This window comes from Protomyctophum bolini (genome assembly GCF_963924005.1).
Source record: "Protomyctophum bolini genome assembly, chromosome: 12".
NCBI lineage: Eukaryota > Metazoa > Chordata > Actinopteri > Myctophiformes > Myctophidae > Protomyctophum > Protomyctophum bolini.
Window position 1 is genome coordinate 22,362,365 of NC_137873.1, and position 17,702 is coordinate 22,380,066.

Genomic DNA, 17,702 nt, shown 5'->3' on the forward strand with positions numbered 1-17,702 from the left:
TCGTTTTTCATCATTTTTTCATTTTTTTCAAATCCTCAAAAATGATGAAAAACGGCGCGCTATAGTATGCCGTACGATATGGGCTATAGCCCACGGTCCAAAATGATGAGAAACGAGGCTAACTTTTTTTTCAAAATTTCAAAAAACATGGGCTATAACCCATCGTTTTTGTCATTTCGTCATTTTTTTCAAATCCTCAAAAATGATGAAAAACGGCGCGCTATAGTATGCCGTACGATATGGGCTATAGCCCACGGTCCAAAATGATGAGAAACGAGGCTAACTTTTTTTTTCAAAATTTCAAAAAACATGGGCTATAACCCATCGTTTTTCATCATTTTTTCATTTTTTTCAAATCCTCAAAAATGATGAAAAACGGCGCGCTATAGTATGCCGTACGATATGGGCTATAGCCCACGGTCCAAAATGATGAGAAACGAGGCTAACTTTTTTTTTCAAAATTTCAAAAAACATGGGCTATAACCCATCGTTTTTGACATTTCGTCACTTTTTTTCAAATCCTCAAAAATGATGAAAAACGGCGCGCTATAGTATGCCGTACGATATGGGCTATAGCCCACGGTCCAAAATGATGAGAAACGAGGCTAACTTTTTTTTTCAAAATTTCAAAAAACATGGGCTATAACCCATCGTTTTTGTCATTTCGTCATTTTTTTCAAATCCTCAAAAATGATGAAAAACAGCGCGCTATAGTATGCCGTACGATATGGGCTATAGCCCACGGTCCAAAATGATGAGAAACGAGGCTAACTTTTTTTTTCAAAATTTCAAAAAACATGGACTATAACCCATCGTTTTTGTCATTTTTTCATTTTTTTCAAATCCTCAAAAATGATGAAAAACGGCGCGCTATAGTATGCCGTACGATATGGGCTATAGCCCACGGTCCAAAATGATGAGAAACGAGGCTAACTTTTTTTTTCAAAATTTCAAAAAACATGGGCTATAACCCATCGTTTTTCATCATTTTTTCCTTTTTTTTCAAATCCTCAAAAATGATGAAAAACAGCGCGCTATAGTATGCCGTACGATATGGGCTATAGCCCACGGTCCAAAATGATGAGAAACGAGGCTAACTTTTTTTTTCAAAATTTCAAAAAACATGGGCTATAACCCATCGTTTTTGTCATTTCGTCATTTTTTTCAAATCCTCAAAAATGATGAAAAACGGCGCGCTATAGTATGCCGTACGATATGGGCTATAGCCCACGGTCCAAAATGATGAGAAACGAGGCTAACTTTTTTTTTCAAAATTTCAAAAAACATGGACTATAACCCATCGTTTTTGTCATTTTTTCATTTTTTTCAAATCCTCAAAAATGATGAAAAACAGCGCGCTATAGTATGCCGTACGATATGGGCTATAGCCCACGGTCCAAAATGATGAGAAACGAGGCTAACTTTTTTTTTCAAAATTTCAAAAAACATGGGCTATAACCCATCGTTTTTCATCATTTTTTTCATTTTTTTCAAATCCTCAAAAATGATGAAAAACGGCGCGCTATAGTATGCCGTACGATATGGGCTATAGCCCACGGTCCAAAATGATGAGAAACGAGGCTAACTTTTTTTTTCAAAATTTCAAAAAACATGGGCTATAACCCATCGTTTTTGTCATTTCGTCATTTTTTTCAAATCCTCAAAAATGATGAAAAACGGCGCGCTATAGTATCATATAACCCGGCCCGTTGGGCCATGACAAATTGAGGAGGACACAGAGCAGTGTTCAAAATAACAATAATTTATTCGTAAGAGATAACTAATAATACTTAATATAAATGATAATGCTTACAAAAAGTATGAGATGTGGTAGTCAGTAAGATCAGTGGTGTCAGTGTGGATGTGTGGTTAATATGGTGAAGGTGTGTTCGTGTAGTGTGCAAATCAAATGGTGAGGAGCAGCAAACAGAATGGTGCTGTCATCTGGAGTGGGACCAAGAGAATGGCTGGCAAGCCCTCTTTATAGGAGTTCCAGGAGCACTGATCAGGTGCTCCTAATGCACCTAATGAGGAGTCTCAAGTGGGCCGACGCCCACATGATCTGTGGGGGAAACACACAGACAGGGCAGTACACCATATAGACAGCATAGGCCCTGCAGGCCAGGCCAAGGGGCCGTGACAATGCACATTGTACTTTGATACATTTTGCGAAAATAAAGCAATTGAAAGAGAGAAGTTATCAAGTATCATTAATGTCGTAATTTTATCTACTGGCCCCTGGCCCCTTGCCATTTTTGTAATGTGGCCCACAGGTAAATCTATTTGAGTATCCCTGCTCTACGGTACGGCGGTACGCCTTATAACACGAACACTGCTGAACAATTCTCTTCTGCTTTTGGGGACACTCCTTGATCTGCTTTTGAGATGGCGCTAAATCACCTAATCAATTGCATTACATTGACATTTTCTTATTTCTAACGCAAAAAACACAGAGAAAAAAGGTAAATACAATCCATTTTAAGGATTGAGTCAGACACACAAAACAGCAAATAACATAAAATTACATTATATATTACATTAATTACAATATATTTTCCAGAAATGTATAGGCTATTTGAGAGTAGCAATTTAAACCATGCAGTAAAAAAAATAGCTGCAGTGATCCATGCAGTATTTGAGGATCTTATTTTGCCACAGGTGTACATTGCCATCAAAAACGACCCTTCCATTGTCCATTATGGCAATCTCCAATTCATGTTACATTCTATATACCTTAACAAAGGTTACTCAAGAATTGAATTACCCATCGACAAAACATGCAGCACAAGGACACTTGGCGCCAAAATTATAGTGCGGCTTTGCCGTGACAAAGACTTTAAGACTCATGTCAATCTTTTTTACAAAATGGCAACAATAACTGCAACACATATGGGAGTGGATGGATGATGCGCTACGAACGGTGGGGATTTCAACAGGGAATAAGACTCAGTGGCACAGTTCTTTTTTTTAAATGAACTATCACCTCCAGAATGGACGGTAATTACCTCTATTGATCACAGCAGGAAATTGTCCTGAAATTATGAGATTATCTTAATGGTGCAGGATATTGAAATTTCACAGCTGGGTTCTGCTGGCCTCCACACCCACACATCTTCATCAGAATCTAGGGAGATCTGCCTCTGACTTGGTCAGTAAAGCAGAGCCTCACAAGCTGTCCATGAAGACACGGGCTGGGCGATATGACTTCAAATTAATATCACAATTATTTTGAAGAAATTTAAAACAATATAAAAACAAGAAACCATGCTTCTTGATTTGATTAATCTGCATGAGCAAGATTAAGTCCATTAATGGTTCCTATTGTCAGTTTAGATATATTTTCTGTTAATTGCCTCATCAGCAAAAGCACTGCTATTTGTTCTTTATTTTGGATATTATTACACTACTGTACATGTACAGTACTGTATACAGCAGCCCATAGATCTGGAGATAAGACAATTTCTTTGTGATATTTTAAACCATACTGACTCTATTACAGTCAGAACCGTTTTCAAAGCCAAATAATAGTAGCCAAATAGACCTTTATGCTTCTGTTTGGTTACAAGTGTACAACCTCTGAGTTACAGCCTAGCTACTGTACTAACCCTACAAACCTGTAATCTTGGGAAACCCCTGGAACCCTGTGAAGGTCCCCTGGTGGTCCCACACTGAGAACAGCTGATCTAGAGTCTTAGGTGACTGGACCAAACATGGAAGGAGGCAACAAAAGAATGAAAACAGAGCTGCCAGATGACAACACAATCACAGGCTATAGAACTGCATAAATTATACAGTACATTGATCATATACAATTATATATCATATAGTATAACTGTAAGCAAACAAGAAATACATAATTTTAGTACTTTTTCTCAAACTTTGTCATGCCATGAACCCGCAAATTGATATGCATTTGGTCATGGAGACCCATCTGAAAATATTTTGTGCCAGGGACCCCCATACTAGATTTGTGTTCTTAGAATGTTTCGAAAATAGAATTATATATGGTATATCAAAAAAATTATTTGATCGTTTTTTTTCCTTGCCGATCTACAAGTTCACATTGCGTTGTATTGTGACACGTTGTGAGCTTGTAGATTGGCTATTTTCAAAAAGCCAATGTATAGGGTTAAAGTGGTTAAGTCCCCGGATCCCACTTTGAGAACCACTGCAACGGGAGACACCAATAATGGAAACGAGACAAGAGACATTGTGGACCGACCATGTGGAGTAAAGCATATAGTACAAACAGTACAAAGTCTGAGTGAAAATTCAGACTGAGTATTACAGTGCTGTAGGGCCCGTTGCATCAGGCTGCTTAAATTAGATCCCCTCAGTCAGAACCAGTCCACCGTTTCTCCATTCTGGGCCCTGACCAGGAGACTAATCACAGCCCCGGGAGGGAGGCTGTGGCCACGCAGCCAGCCCAGTCTGCAGCCCTCCGTCAATGCTACCATATTGGCTGCCATCCAACGCGGTTCAGCACCTCATCGATTATGTTTCAGAGCCGCAGTCTTAAAAGGGCAGGCTGCATTTAAAGGTAATGGCATGAACCATGAGAACACGCTTGTTATGTCTGAAGAGAAATAGGAAGATATGTATGCAACTACGCATACAGTAGTACACACTGTGTGTGTGTGTGTGTGTGTGTGTGTGTGTGTGTGTGTGTGTGTGTGTGTGTGTGTGTGTGTGTGTGTGTATGACACAGTGATATTCTACACACGGAGGCATGATAATTGGATGAGAATATGAGAGAGTGAGGGAGAAAATAGACTGACGAATGTGCTGTCTCAGTCTATACACAATGAGCGGTTCACTATATTGCAGGCACAAATGATAATAGCACACATTAACTTCAAACGGTTTTACTGCACACATTAAAATGTCCCTCTCGCTACGGGGTCATAAGTGATTCAACTCTGTCCGTGAGGACAAAATCTTTAATTGCACATTGCTTTATGTGCTCTCACATTGTCAAAGAATGGCACATGATAAGAGCGTCAATAACTTCTCTCTCTCTCTCCCCCACTCTCTCTCTGTGCCAACCAGATACACAGGACATCCAGCCAATGGTGGAACATATCAACTATACTGTAACTCAATTTCACAGCATTAAATGATAATATAATATTATAATACAATTATAATCTAAAGGAGAAAAAAAAGAAAACATCAGATTGTATTTAAAAAAACTAAAAAAATATATAATTTAACTTAAAAAAAAGTGTGAATCAGGACTCGGAGAGAACGATGAAATATCTTGGAGAGATATGTTGAAAATGAACCAAATGATATACTGTATATATGACAGGAGAATATGTGGACAGAGGAATGCGTGGCGGAGGCAGTACACATTCCCCACAGTTTGGCTGAAGTTTCCTCTAACAAAAGTTAGTTTGAGTTATTTTTTATCTACTGTGCTTGCAGATGTGTGTGGAGGCTTTGGAGGTCACTTTAAGTTGGAGGACGGCTTTTGTTTTCTTTATGTTGTGTTCTGCATTACAACCATCTTCTGCTTGACTTATGGTGCAGCAGATTGTTGGAGTTGTTTCATCTGCTCCCTCCTTCACAGGAAAACAGAGTGCCTTATATTCTTGAATTCAGCGGAGGAAGCCAAAATGTTCAACAATCGATAGGTTCCTCATTATCGTCCTCACCGAGTGGTCATAAACAAAATTCTTGATTGAATGTGAATTGAGGACAACAATCAACCAGCCGGGACTAGCAATGTGCAACTTAACAATTCTATGCATTATACCATTGATATGTCTTGGGACTTGTGAGGATATGAACATTAGCGTATAACCGATGAGGAAAATGTGCTTCATGTCTTTACATGAGATTGCCTCGTCCCTGGGTAGCAAAGTGCCAGTGCCAAACTGTTCCAGCTGAGGTCATGATAGCTGCCAGGACGGATTGAAGAACTTGATGGCATGTGTCTTGGCCCATTTGGCAAAGACCGCCTTTTCTGTTATGAAGCGATGGCCACCGTAGGGGGCGCTCTCATGAAGCGTGTACTCCGCACACTCGTCCCGGCTGCCTGCCTCATAGTAGTGGTATGGCACCTTTCTGTAACCAGCCGTCCTGATCAGGAGCGAGAGGTAGTGGTAGAGAGAGGGAAAGAGAAACTGGTTAAGTGAATTGAAAATGTGTATCTTAGTTGACAATTAGTTGTGTTGTCTCCTGCACACAGATTTCCCCTGGGAGTGTAAGTAGAACAACAATCTTTAAAGTTACAATCGCTGTGTTACATGCCTTATCTAAGGCCAATTCTGAGGTAGTTGTTGAGAGAGCGAGTGTTGTATATTAAAATACCATACAGGAGAGTAAATGTGCACGGCAGACAGACAACGAGATGATGTTCCTTGACGTTTATTTCAGAGTACACAGCACAGCAAACAGCATAGTTCCAACGGCCTCATGCCGTCGGGGAGCATGTCCAGTTACATGGTAGAGAGTTGGGGAACGACCGGCCCAGATATTTCTTTGTCTGGCATTATATCTATCATGCGTTCATGTGTTCATATGGCTCTCGGCCAATCAGGATAACCCACGGTCTGACCACTGCCTTGGGTCTCAACCCCTAACAATGACCCCAGTTATTTATTACCCATGGGCCTTTGTCTTGGCTTGCCTTTCTGTTCTGTGCCCAACCCTGATCATGTTTCACTATTACCAGGACTTATGTATCCATCTCCATGTGCATGCGTGTATGTGCACATGACATTTAGTGATGTCCAGGCATCATTAGCTGGTCTGTGTCTTACAAATTCACCACATTCCCCCCTTTCAACAGACTTTGTCTGTTGAATACAAAATGTATAGTCCATATTCATAACTGTTGCTTATACCCCCCTTGACCCTCAGCTGGACACACCTTCAAGACACCACAAATAACAGCATTACAGTATAAGAAGTTCCCCAACATGGTTTTCAAACACAGACATTCAAGATTACTTGCCATAAATGATTTTCATTACAGTGGGTAGATACAATTTCGGATCAGTGGAGAATTCTCTTCGTGTTACTTCAAACTCTTATGGCTAAAAATGTTACAGGACAATGAACCATATCACATGGACCTCTCTTCTCGAGATCCACATGAAAACCAATATCTCATCACTTTCAACAAAGCAATTAAGACCACTCTTAAATCGCATTTTAAGCCCTAGAGAACCACAAAGAGTAAAATCAAACTCTCTTTAAACACTGTAAACTTTCGGCTGCCAATTGCCTTGTAATTTAATCACTATTCTGACAAATAAATAATCTCAAACAATGAATAATGGCAATGATTAGTACAGTTAACTGACATTTAAACAAGACATGCCGCTTGCAGCTCCATTGTTACAAGAGCACTTTTTGATATGCAATAACCTACATGTTTACCACTAAACTCTGCTATTCCAATGCTATAGTACATAGTAAATAGACACAATATCAGAATACCCTGAGTCACTTCCTCGGACTCATCCTGACCACAATCACCCGCGGTGATTCCATTAACCACCCGTGGTGATTCCATAAAAGATAAAAAGAAATAACATTGAACGCCAGAGTTTAACTATAATAACACATATCTCTTGATATCTTTAGGAAAATACCTCATTGACTCATAATTAGGCTACTTATGACTCAATTTATCTAATCATACGGCAAACATACCAACATGAGGCCTATTAATTCATGTTGAAAACAAACGCAACGCACAATTTGTAATCAGAGTGAAGGAATTGTCCCTCTTCGCCTCTGATATGACAAAGGAAACTTCTTCTGTATGCCGCTCTTTCTAGTTGCTTTGAAATGTCCGTTCAGCTGCAATAAACCTAGTCCAGACACTCAACTGATCATATGAAGTTATTCGTAGTTGCTATTTTATCAAGATTACTCCAGCCCCACATATATAAGAAATATATAATGTAGTTAATAGACTGAACTATTCGTAGCTGCTATTTTATCAAGATTACTTCAACTCCACATATGACACAGAACAATATCTATAATAGAATATCTTACAATGTCAACACACCAAAACCAAGTTGAAAAAGTTCACTGCTGTTTTCCGCTGTCGTCGTCATCATCTCTTCTCTCCCCCCTCCCAACTCTGAACCATCAGAGCTGGGAACACTCGCGAAGAGAAAAGAAAAGGCTGGAACGTCTTCATCACAGACCCCTTGATCAGGTCCACGAAGGCACTCAGCTTAGGTCGGTCAATCGGCCACGGATGATGGAAAGCCCCGCCGCGCTGTGCTGCATCTCCCTGCTCGCCGCCCGCGACCGCTGTCCTCACGCCGGCGTGATGTTGGCTGTTGCTCGCAGGCCGCTCCACCGTCCACCCATCTGGCGGCTGGCCTCGGTCCCCGTCGCGCAACACTCCTCATCGCGGTGGTCGTCGCCATCATCCCCGCTGCGTAGACAAGCTCCCGGTCGGGTCCGCTGGAAATTCTTCGTCGCCGTCCACAAAAACTCCCCGTTTTCGAATTAGACTGAATAATTAGACTGAATAAAAAACCGCTGGTTCTGCTCCTAACTGGCCCAAAAAGACACCATGAAGGTCGGGTTTCGGCACCATCTGTTGTATATTAAAATACCATACAGGAGAGTAAATGTGCACGGCAGACAGACAACGAGATGATGTTCCTTGACGTTTATTTCAGAGTACACAGCACAGCAAACACAGCATAGGTCCGACGGCCTCATGCCGTCGGGGAGCATGTCCAGTTACATGGTAGAGAGTGGGGGACAACCGGCCCAGATATTTCTTTGTCTGGCATTATATCTATCATGCGTTCATGTGTTCATATGGCTCTCGGCCAATCAGGATAACCCACGGTCTGACCACTGCCTTGGGTCTCAACCCCTAACAATGACCCCAGTTATTTATTACCCATGGGCCTTTGTCTTGGCTTGCCTTTCTGTTCTGTGCCCAACCCTGATCATGTTTCACTATTACCAGGACTTATGTATCCATCTCCATGTGCATGCGTGTATGTGCACATGACATTTAGTGATGTCCAGGCATCATTAGCTGGTCTGTGTCTTACAAATTCACCACACGAGTGTTTCTCATTCACATTCTCAGCCCATAATTTCCCCACTGGTTTTGAGATTCTGAAACAGGGGAACCGAAGGTCCCCTTCTTCTCCAATGACTGGAGTACCATCGCCCCACACTGGTCATGTGCACAGAGAGGCTTACCTATCACTATTTTTCAAGCGTGTGAGAGGGAATGATATGGGGCAGAACTAAACCCTGCTCTACTGCAGACTCTAATAACAAGTGACAGTTTTATAAGAGGAGGACTTGTGTAACAAGTTTTATTAGGGGAATGAACAAACTATGGGAGAGGAAGAAACAGCAATCATAATACCCAGCTGTGGTGTCCACCACAACGAACGGACGCACAGACACTGTGGCTGGCTGCCAGTTTAATGCATGGCCGCTGCAGGCTGCAGCAGCAGTGCATATCTCTCGATACCTGTCCTCTTGTCTGTGTCCCACAGTGGCACACACGCATATCAGCGTTAACAAAAGGCCTGTGCCTGTTGAATCTGTATCACTGCACAAAGTGAGCTAAATTGTGACTGCAGCCTTAGAGCATGACAGGGCAAAGAGGTGACCTTCCTGCCATGCAGGCACAGCCACAAGTGTGCTCTCCACCACCTTCTGTAAACTGGAGTAAACCTTCTGTCTACTCCGAAACATGATAGGTGTTGCCTCTCACTAGACCAAAGTCAATGAGCGAGCAAGAGAGACAGAGCTAGCGAGAGAGAGAAAGCGTGGCTTCAATATTGTCTAATGTCTATATAAACCTCCAATACCACCTATTATTATCACTCATCCTTATGAGTGATAATAATCAAGCTGTTTTTTTAAACCTCTCTCTCTTCATCACTCCGTAATAGGTAAAGCATTGTATTCAGAGTGCGGGTGGGTGTATAGAAATAGCAGTGGAATTGTGAGAGTAGGGGTAAGTAACGGCGAGAACGTACTGTATGCGAGCCTGCTTCGATTATGGAGACATAATATAAATAAGCAACCATGCCCTGAGCAACAACATCTTGTTTGTCACCCTCCCACTGCCTCACAGCCAGACAATAATCACACACCCTAGAGTCAATGAGAAATTCCAGTGCCAAAATACAAATAAACCTGGGCAGATAAATCGGGGTCCTGAGGTCCAACCGCCTGCTGCGAGAGACAGCCTGCTCCGGCAACCTGCTGGGTGTTCTAAAGCGAAAAGTACTAAACCAATATGGATTTCTGCGTAGAAATACAGCCATTAAATTCAAACTGTGGAACTGAAAATGTATTCAAACTGCAGTAGGACATGGGTATGGGAGGGTGCAGTCAGTTGTTGTGCAGTGCATGTGAATTGGCTTTTCTACATTTGTACAGTATATTTCATTGCCATATGGTTGCTGTCGGGTAGAAACATTGTATGTCCAAAACGAAAAAATACCTTTCAGGAAATGTAAAAAATGAACCTGTGTTCAATGTGGTTAATTTAGTCACAAGTTCTTTAATACTTTTCATTGGTTACATTTTTATAAAGCCCACATATAGAATTAATCAGATTTGAGTTTCACTTTCAAAGGTTTTCAAAAATAGCAGGTCTACAAGCTCACAATGTGTCACACATTTTAGTACTTTTTTTGCAACAGTGTTGCAGGACAAAGTAGGGCATTAATTTATGGGAAACTAAATAAACATGTGTTTAAATATGGAGATACAAGGTTTCAACAACAATATTATATTTGGTGTCTTACTTGCAGTAGGTGTCATTTATCATGCCATAGATGTGGATCTCCTTGCACATGTCCATGGCTAAGATGAGTGTGAACCAGCCGGTGCTGAGGTAGGAGCCCGATTGGATCCTAAAAATAAAACAAGATAAAGGCAGATTTTATTGTATGTGAATGTGTAAGGGCTGGGCAATAACCGAAAATCAAATAATGTAGTTTTATTTTTACTGGATACGTCAACGAATGGGCAAAAACACATTTTTATCATCGTAAAATCGTATTGTACTTACAGTAATTGTAAAATGGTGGCGTGTAAAAATTGTCCCAAAAGATCTAATCAAATCAGGGCTCTTGAACTTTGCACTCCTTTGATTACTTGTAAAGCAAGCAATTTCATAGTGTAAGTGTATCGTGCTGCTGCACTCAGGTTTGAAGCAGCTCTATTTAATACCTACAGTAAGATGCAAATAAAGTACAATATGAACCCATATAGTCCGTTTTCATTTTCCAGAAGTGAAGTGAGTGACATGAATTTATAATGCCTCAAAAGTATTTATTTTAAGTACAGTTATAATAACTATATAAAAATAGACAGCTAGAGGTTGTATGCCCTTTTGCCCTTTGATGAGGCAAAGCATTTGTATTCCGATATTACTGTTGTTCAACTGCAACAAACTCTTCTCACATGGTTTATATGTTTGAGAGATGCAATTAATTGTGAACGGCAAAGGTCATGAATGGAATGTTTCATGAAAAAAATGGGGGAAAATGTCAATGTTAATTGCACACATGTAAGTCTAGTGCACAAGACTAGTGGATAACCATGTTCTTACCCATAACTACTCATACCGACAAATAAAATGGGAACGCCTGCACACACACAACAGACAACACGGGCGCGCACACACACACACAACACGGGCGGGCGCGCACACACACACACACACACACACACACACACACACACACACACAACACGGGCGGGCGCACGCACACACACACACACACACACAACAAGGGCGGGCGCGCACACACACGCACGCGCACGGGCACGCGCACGGGCACACACACACACACACACACACACACACACACAAGAATAGGGGTTTAAATCCTTCATGGTGCCTCCAGCGTGGCCGGGCGCTCCACCCGAACCCAATTGGAGGCGTATTTGGGTAGGAAGTCGTTGTACTTCCGACTGTTTGGAGTGTCTGTTCAGCATGCAGTGGAACTGGGAAGGATAGTTCCTTTAGAGATTTTCCTCTAAATTGGTCATTGCAAGCCTAACATTATTTTGCCGTCAACAATCAAGAATAAAACACAAATGAAATGGTAGGCTACATTTTCATGTTAACATTTTGCATTTGTCAAAGTGCCATTCTGCATCACTGGAGTAATGTATACCTAAACATATTTTGTGGACAGTGGTGGAACAGAAAAAAAGTAGAACCAGGCTACTACATTTTTGTTTTCATGCTACATAGAATTGACTATATTCACACAGTGGCTATTGCTCTAATGTCATATTTGCGAGTTGGGAAGAAATCGCACTTTAAGTATGACTTAAGTGCAAAATGGCCGGGGTGTGAATATGGTGAATACTTCAATTATACTTCCTGCTAGGACTGTCGCGCCTCAAGACTTGAGACTTGACAAATCCTGAACAGAACTGGTATCTTTTTTTATTGGCCAGTGAGTGACTGTGAGTTTGTGGCTGACCACCATCTAAAATTAAATGAAGATGACAAAGGTTCAAAATCATTAAAACAACCATTCATAAATGTGTTAAATGGCTCCCTTTCAATACACTTTTAGACTGACATGTTTGTGCCAGCGTGCGTGGTTGATTAGATTTCATTCCTGATCGGTCCTTGTCTTGATTGTTTAAACATGACGTCATGGGCTGCTATGCTCGATAACAGGCTCGACAAGCCCAAAGCTTATTGATACCGGGTCCTCAATAATATGTTTTAACGAGTTTGGGTTTCGAGCTCCATCCCTATCCGTCACCCCTCATGGGGTCACCTCAGTATGATGATGAACGAACAAACGAACCATAACACAGTCAAATTCAGTCACCATAAATTAGAGAAAACAATTAGCTTGAGTTGAAGAAGCATCAAGGGAATATTCAGACTGGGCCCTAAGCTGCAGTTTGTTTTCATCGGTTCAGCCGGTGCACACATGAAACCACATAAAAGGCCATTTGTAGTAAGGTAGTTGAGTAGCAGAATATACTAAATGGCATATTTTTATATGCTGTCAACACATCACCATTATTTATTGTGTATTATTCATTAGCCATTTGCCACTCTAGCAGTGTAATCAGAAAAAGACAGACAATAATCAGAAAAAAGTAAAATGTCATGAATGTGACCACACTGAACAAGTGCCCCAAGTAACCTGTAGCAGCCACGGTGTTCACTGGTGTGCAGGAGATTCAAACCCTTGAGTCTCTGCAGTGGTGGACAGTAAATGTATCACTGCACAACCTGGATGTGCTGGCTGATTTAGAGCCCGTGGACCGAGATAATGTGATTTGGTTGTTTTGTTAGAGGAGAGAAAGCACTACACACAATGCTTTGGTTGTGCTGTATCTAAGCAAACAAACAAACATGGTGTGAGCCCTGTCTCAATGTTTTTCCTCTATTTCTCTATTTCGTTTCGGATGTGTACTTGCACAGCCTCGTTGTAAAACAAAACCAAATAATGTTTTGAGTATAGTTTGGACACCAAAATAAAAAATATTAAAATTGTCAATGAATGAGGATTTTACTGTGTACATGAACCTGATACAATTGGGGCAAAGGAATTGAGACTGACATGCTAGAACGCCATGGTGCTGCTGCAGCATTGCATTGGAATGAAGTCTGACACTTTGAACCGGGCCCCCATAAGTAACTAATCCTGTCTGACGGAGCTGGAGCTTGTTGTTCATTACCTGCTGAGTGCTGATGGTGTTGGGGCGCAGGGCAGAGAGCTGTCCACAGAGCTGTCAAGAGCGATTAGAAGTATAGAGCTCTTCATTCCACTGTGAGAAGTATTCCTGTACTACTTAGCTATGGCATCAACTCATCAGCCCTATGAAACATTTAGACAGAATTTTAAAAAAAAATGCAACTGCTCTGAGACTTGCTTTGGCACCATTCCGACCAATATTTCACAGCAGAGCATCTGGCCTTATCAGATACAGCTCGGAGCGTAATACTAACGTTACAGGGTCAATACCGAACTCGGTTTCGAGTTGATGAACCAGATGAGCAGTAAACTAATCAAGGGAGAGTAGGAACTTTCACTATTTCAGTGAGGTCAGCACTTGCTGAGTCTGTGGCCGACAGAACACATTCATCCTCTGTTTCAGGGCCAAATAGGAGGCAGCGTTCCACTCGACCAAACAAAGCCTGTCAACTTCTATGAAGAGGATGCACCTACCTACTTCTCTCTCACTTTAACACTCACTCATCCTTTTCTCTTTCTCGTCCTCCTTCCATCCCTTCCTCTTTCTGCTCCCTTTCTTACAGTACTCCTCTTCCACTCTTTATTTTTCTCTCTCTAGTTCCCCATCGTTCTCAATCTGGATATTATCCTACGTTTATCTCACTTCTGCCCATCTTTTTCTCTCTCTATTTCTCTCTTTCTCTCTACTCTTCTGCCTAAAAGAAATTGCCACTCATGTGGCCTGTGGTATATTGGGGAGGCACAATTACTTTTTAATGATGGTTTCTCTACCAGACTGCTTTAAAAGCCATGCATCGATCCACATGCTGTTGTCTCTCTCTCATCTCTCGTTCCCTACCTGCACCCTGACCTTAGCCTCCCATGTGACCTTTCTGTCTTTTCTCTCTATCATGCTCCCTCTTTCCTAGTAGAACGCACATGGTTTGTTTTCGAAAAGGGCTGTATAGCACTCGAGCAAAGAGATAAGTTCCTGCATTTGCCCGTGGGCAGGTTCTGCAGAGAGAAAGAGCAGGGGGGAAAAAAAGGTTCTCTTTGCCTCTGAAAGAGCAGCAAAGCCCCTGAGACAAAACAATGACAAAACGTGATAATAGAACCGTGGGATAAATAAGGGAGGTCCTCTATTGTATTTATTTCCCCCACATACCACAGAGCACATAGCAATTCATTTTAACAATGGGGATACGCAATGTCGGTGGGCTGAGCAGACACTGGCTGAGCCGACATTTAAAGTCTACTGGAGGCGGTAATATGTGGCTTTTGTCGACTGACCTTACGAGTGAAGTGCAATTTGCCTACCTTCTGTTTACTTTCAAGTGGTTTATGCAACGCTTGTTAATAAGAGGAGAGAGGCAGGAAATGTTATTTATTATTCATTTGTGAAGATGAGACACATCTTTAATTTCCGTTTTTTTTTTCCGATCGTGTCGGGTCAGCAGGAAGTCCTTGTGATTATTTTTTATGTCACACACTCTGTGTCTCTTTCTCTCTCAATGATGCTCTATACCCATCCCCCTCTCCAGTTCACTTTCAATTCATGCCTCTTCCCTCTCTTTCTTCTTCTTCTTCTTCCCCTCTCTCTCTCTCTGACTCTTTTCAGCTCACACTATTATTCAGGGTATTTCTCGCTTTTTGTACATGGTCTCTAGCCCCATATCCCAGATAATGACCCCCTTCACCCATTCTATTTTCCTCACACTACGTTTATCTCTCTTGCTCCCTGTTCTATAACATGCCTGTCTGCTTAATCTCCTCTCTCTCTAGCAAATCATTCACTTGCCCTTTCCTGTCTTCTCTCTCACTCTCTCCTCTACTGACCCTCCCTCTCATCTATCTGCTCACATGCAACTCATCTATCCCTGTCTACCATCTCTCTCTCTCTCCCCTTCTATCTCTGCTTCTCTTCCACTCGATGCATCTCCATCTGGCTGAAACCTTCTCTGTGCTCTGACCCTGTGTTCCCTTACTTCCTGTCTCCACACCAGAGTTAATGGCCTTGTTGTCCACTTACAGGCTGTGTCATTGGCTCTGGCCTCCCTGTGTGCCGTCCATCCTAGTCAGACCGCTAAACCGTTTGTGACATTGCACTGACTTTTCGTGCAGATCCTCTTTTTTGCGATGGAGTCTACCCGCTAAATGGGGCGATCCTGGGCGTAGCACGGTAAGTGTCTTGTCACTGCTGCCAAACTGTGTTTGCTGTTTGGTAATACTGTCTAGTCTAGTACCATGATACTGTAAAAAAAATGTTTTATTGTGCTTCTGTGAGCCTAATGAATTGAGGAGATAGGATGGGTTGGGTTATAATTATATTAACCCTTATTACTTGCGCAAGCAGTACTTGTGCAAGTAATGTTATCAGTCAGGTGCTACGATGCGTACAGTATGTCCCTTAGCAGCATATGATATGACGTCATATGCTGGCACGAAGCAGACCGTGCAGGTATGTTTTCCGTCATGCTACGAAGCGTAGTTGAGAATGAGATCACAATGAAGGCAGATGGGTGTGGTCGGAGGTAGGGAAGGGGCCATCGGCCCTCCCGCTATACTAGTCTGGAAACAGTGTCACCCCTGTGAAAGAACCTATCTCTCATATCTGCCCCGCAGGGCTCTGTGTCGTTAACGTAAGCCATGCTACTGACATTCTGCATGTGTAGGCCATCCATCAACCTGAAGTGGTATTTATATGTCGTCGCTTGCCAGTTTTGCGTGGCGAAAATAGAAAATCGTTGTAAGCTTGCAGATTGTCTATTTTCGCCACGCGACACCATCATACAACAACGCATAAATCAGCATAAAACTCACCACACTCACAGACCTGACAGGGGTCATTAGTTCCGCTGTTGCATCTTACAAAAATACGAAAATAAAATACATAATAAAAAGAAAACGAGGAAAACATCCACATGCCCAGATGACCAGATGGTGCTAAACGGTAACAGCCAAAAGAACATATTATTTTACCACTCCTCCCTCCTTCCTCTCCACCTACTGAGGGATCCCTATCCGTATGCTGGCCCCTTCCCCTGCCGGCAGTGAAACAGCCTGCAACCAGGAGCCCTCTACACTGATTCCTGGCACAGAGCACTTCAATAATTCTCTCAGTGGTAGTGAAGAGAAATCTAATGCTTTTAAGACCCCCCCCCCCACACACACACACACACACACACACACACCCCCAGCAGTTTTCTCTCATTAGTTTAGTAGCAGTCTGGCGAAGAGAGCTCCCCTCAGAATCAGCATCAGAACATCAGAGCATCAGAATATTCAGTACAAAAAGACACATTCTAATCCCCTTTTTTCTTTTAGAGATTCAGAAGAGTCTCTGAAGATGGCGCGCACGCACACACACACACACACACACACACACACACACACACACGTGCGACACCACCCCTTCATCCCCAAGTAAAATTAATGGAGGATTCCGTCACCAAGAATACTGAGTTCTTTATACAATCACAGGCTTTCCAGCATTCTCACAACCACTGTGTTACAGTGGTTGTGGCTCTGATAATTAATTAGAATCTGTGCAGCAGAGACTGTGCTGATCCCTAAAATAGAGAATTGTACAAAGTTTTCCTGCTGCCATTACCTTTGAAAGTGAATGAACTGAATTCATTTGAAATGTCCATGGCCCCAGGGAAAATATAAGATTAAGATAAGAACATTTTTACTGAGTGAAATGGTGTGTTTTGTAATATCACTTCCATTTATTCTCTCAACTGGGTTCGTTTGACTGTTCTCACATAACTGATAAGTGTTTGAAAGCCAAAAGTTCGGGCAAAAGCCTGTGGTGATAAGTTATTTCACATTTACTGAGATTGCCTTTTTTTTTACACTCCTGTTTCATCCAAAAGTATATATATATTTCAAACTGATTACAAAGTTATGTTTGCATTCCAAAAGCTAACTTAGCCACTGCTTATCTAGACAATAGCAATTGTAGAATATCTATTATACATTGGAGAAGTTGTACCCAACTCATGGCAAGGAACCCAAAGC

The 17,702-nt window shown here is 41.8% G+C and overlaps 1 protein-coding gene across 3 annotated transcripts in view; it reads right to left on the minus strand.

Moving 5' to 3' along the window:
- Positions 1-1,741: 1,741 nt before the first annotated feature.
- Positions 1,742-17,702, minus strand: part of st6galnac3 (ST6 (alpha-N-acetyl-neuraminyl-2,3-beta-galactosyl-1,3)-N-acetylgalactosaminide alpha-2,6-sialyltransferase 3) — a 59,185-nt gene continuing 43,224 nt past the window's right edge. For all 3 annotated transcript variants that reach the window (XM_080779211.1, XM_080779212.1, XM_080779210.1), the window contains 2 exons: positions 10,770-10,877; positions 1,742-6,084 (listed from right to left, as the gene is read on the minus strand). In XM_080779211.1, coding sequence (XP_080635337.1) covers positions 5,895-6,084; positions 10,770-10,877 — 298 coding nt within the window. In that variant the 3' untranslated portion in view covers positions 1,742-5,894. The remainder of the gene's footprint in view (positions 6,085-10,769; positions 10,878-17,702) is intronic.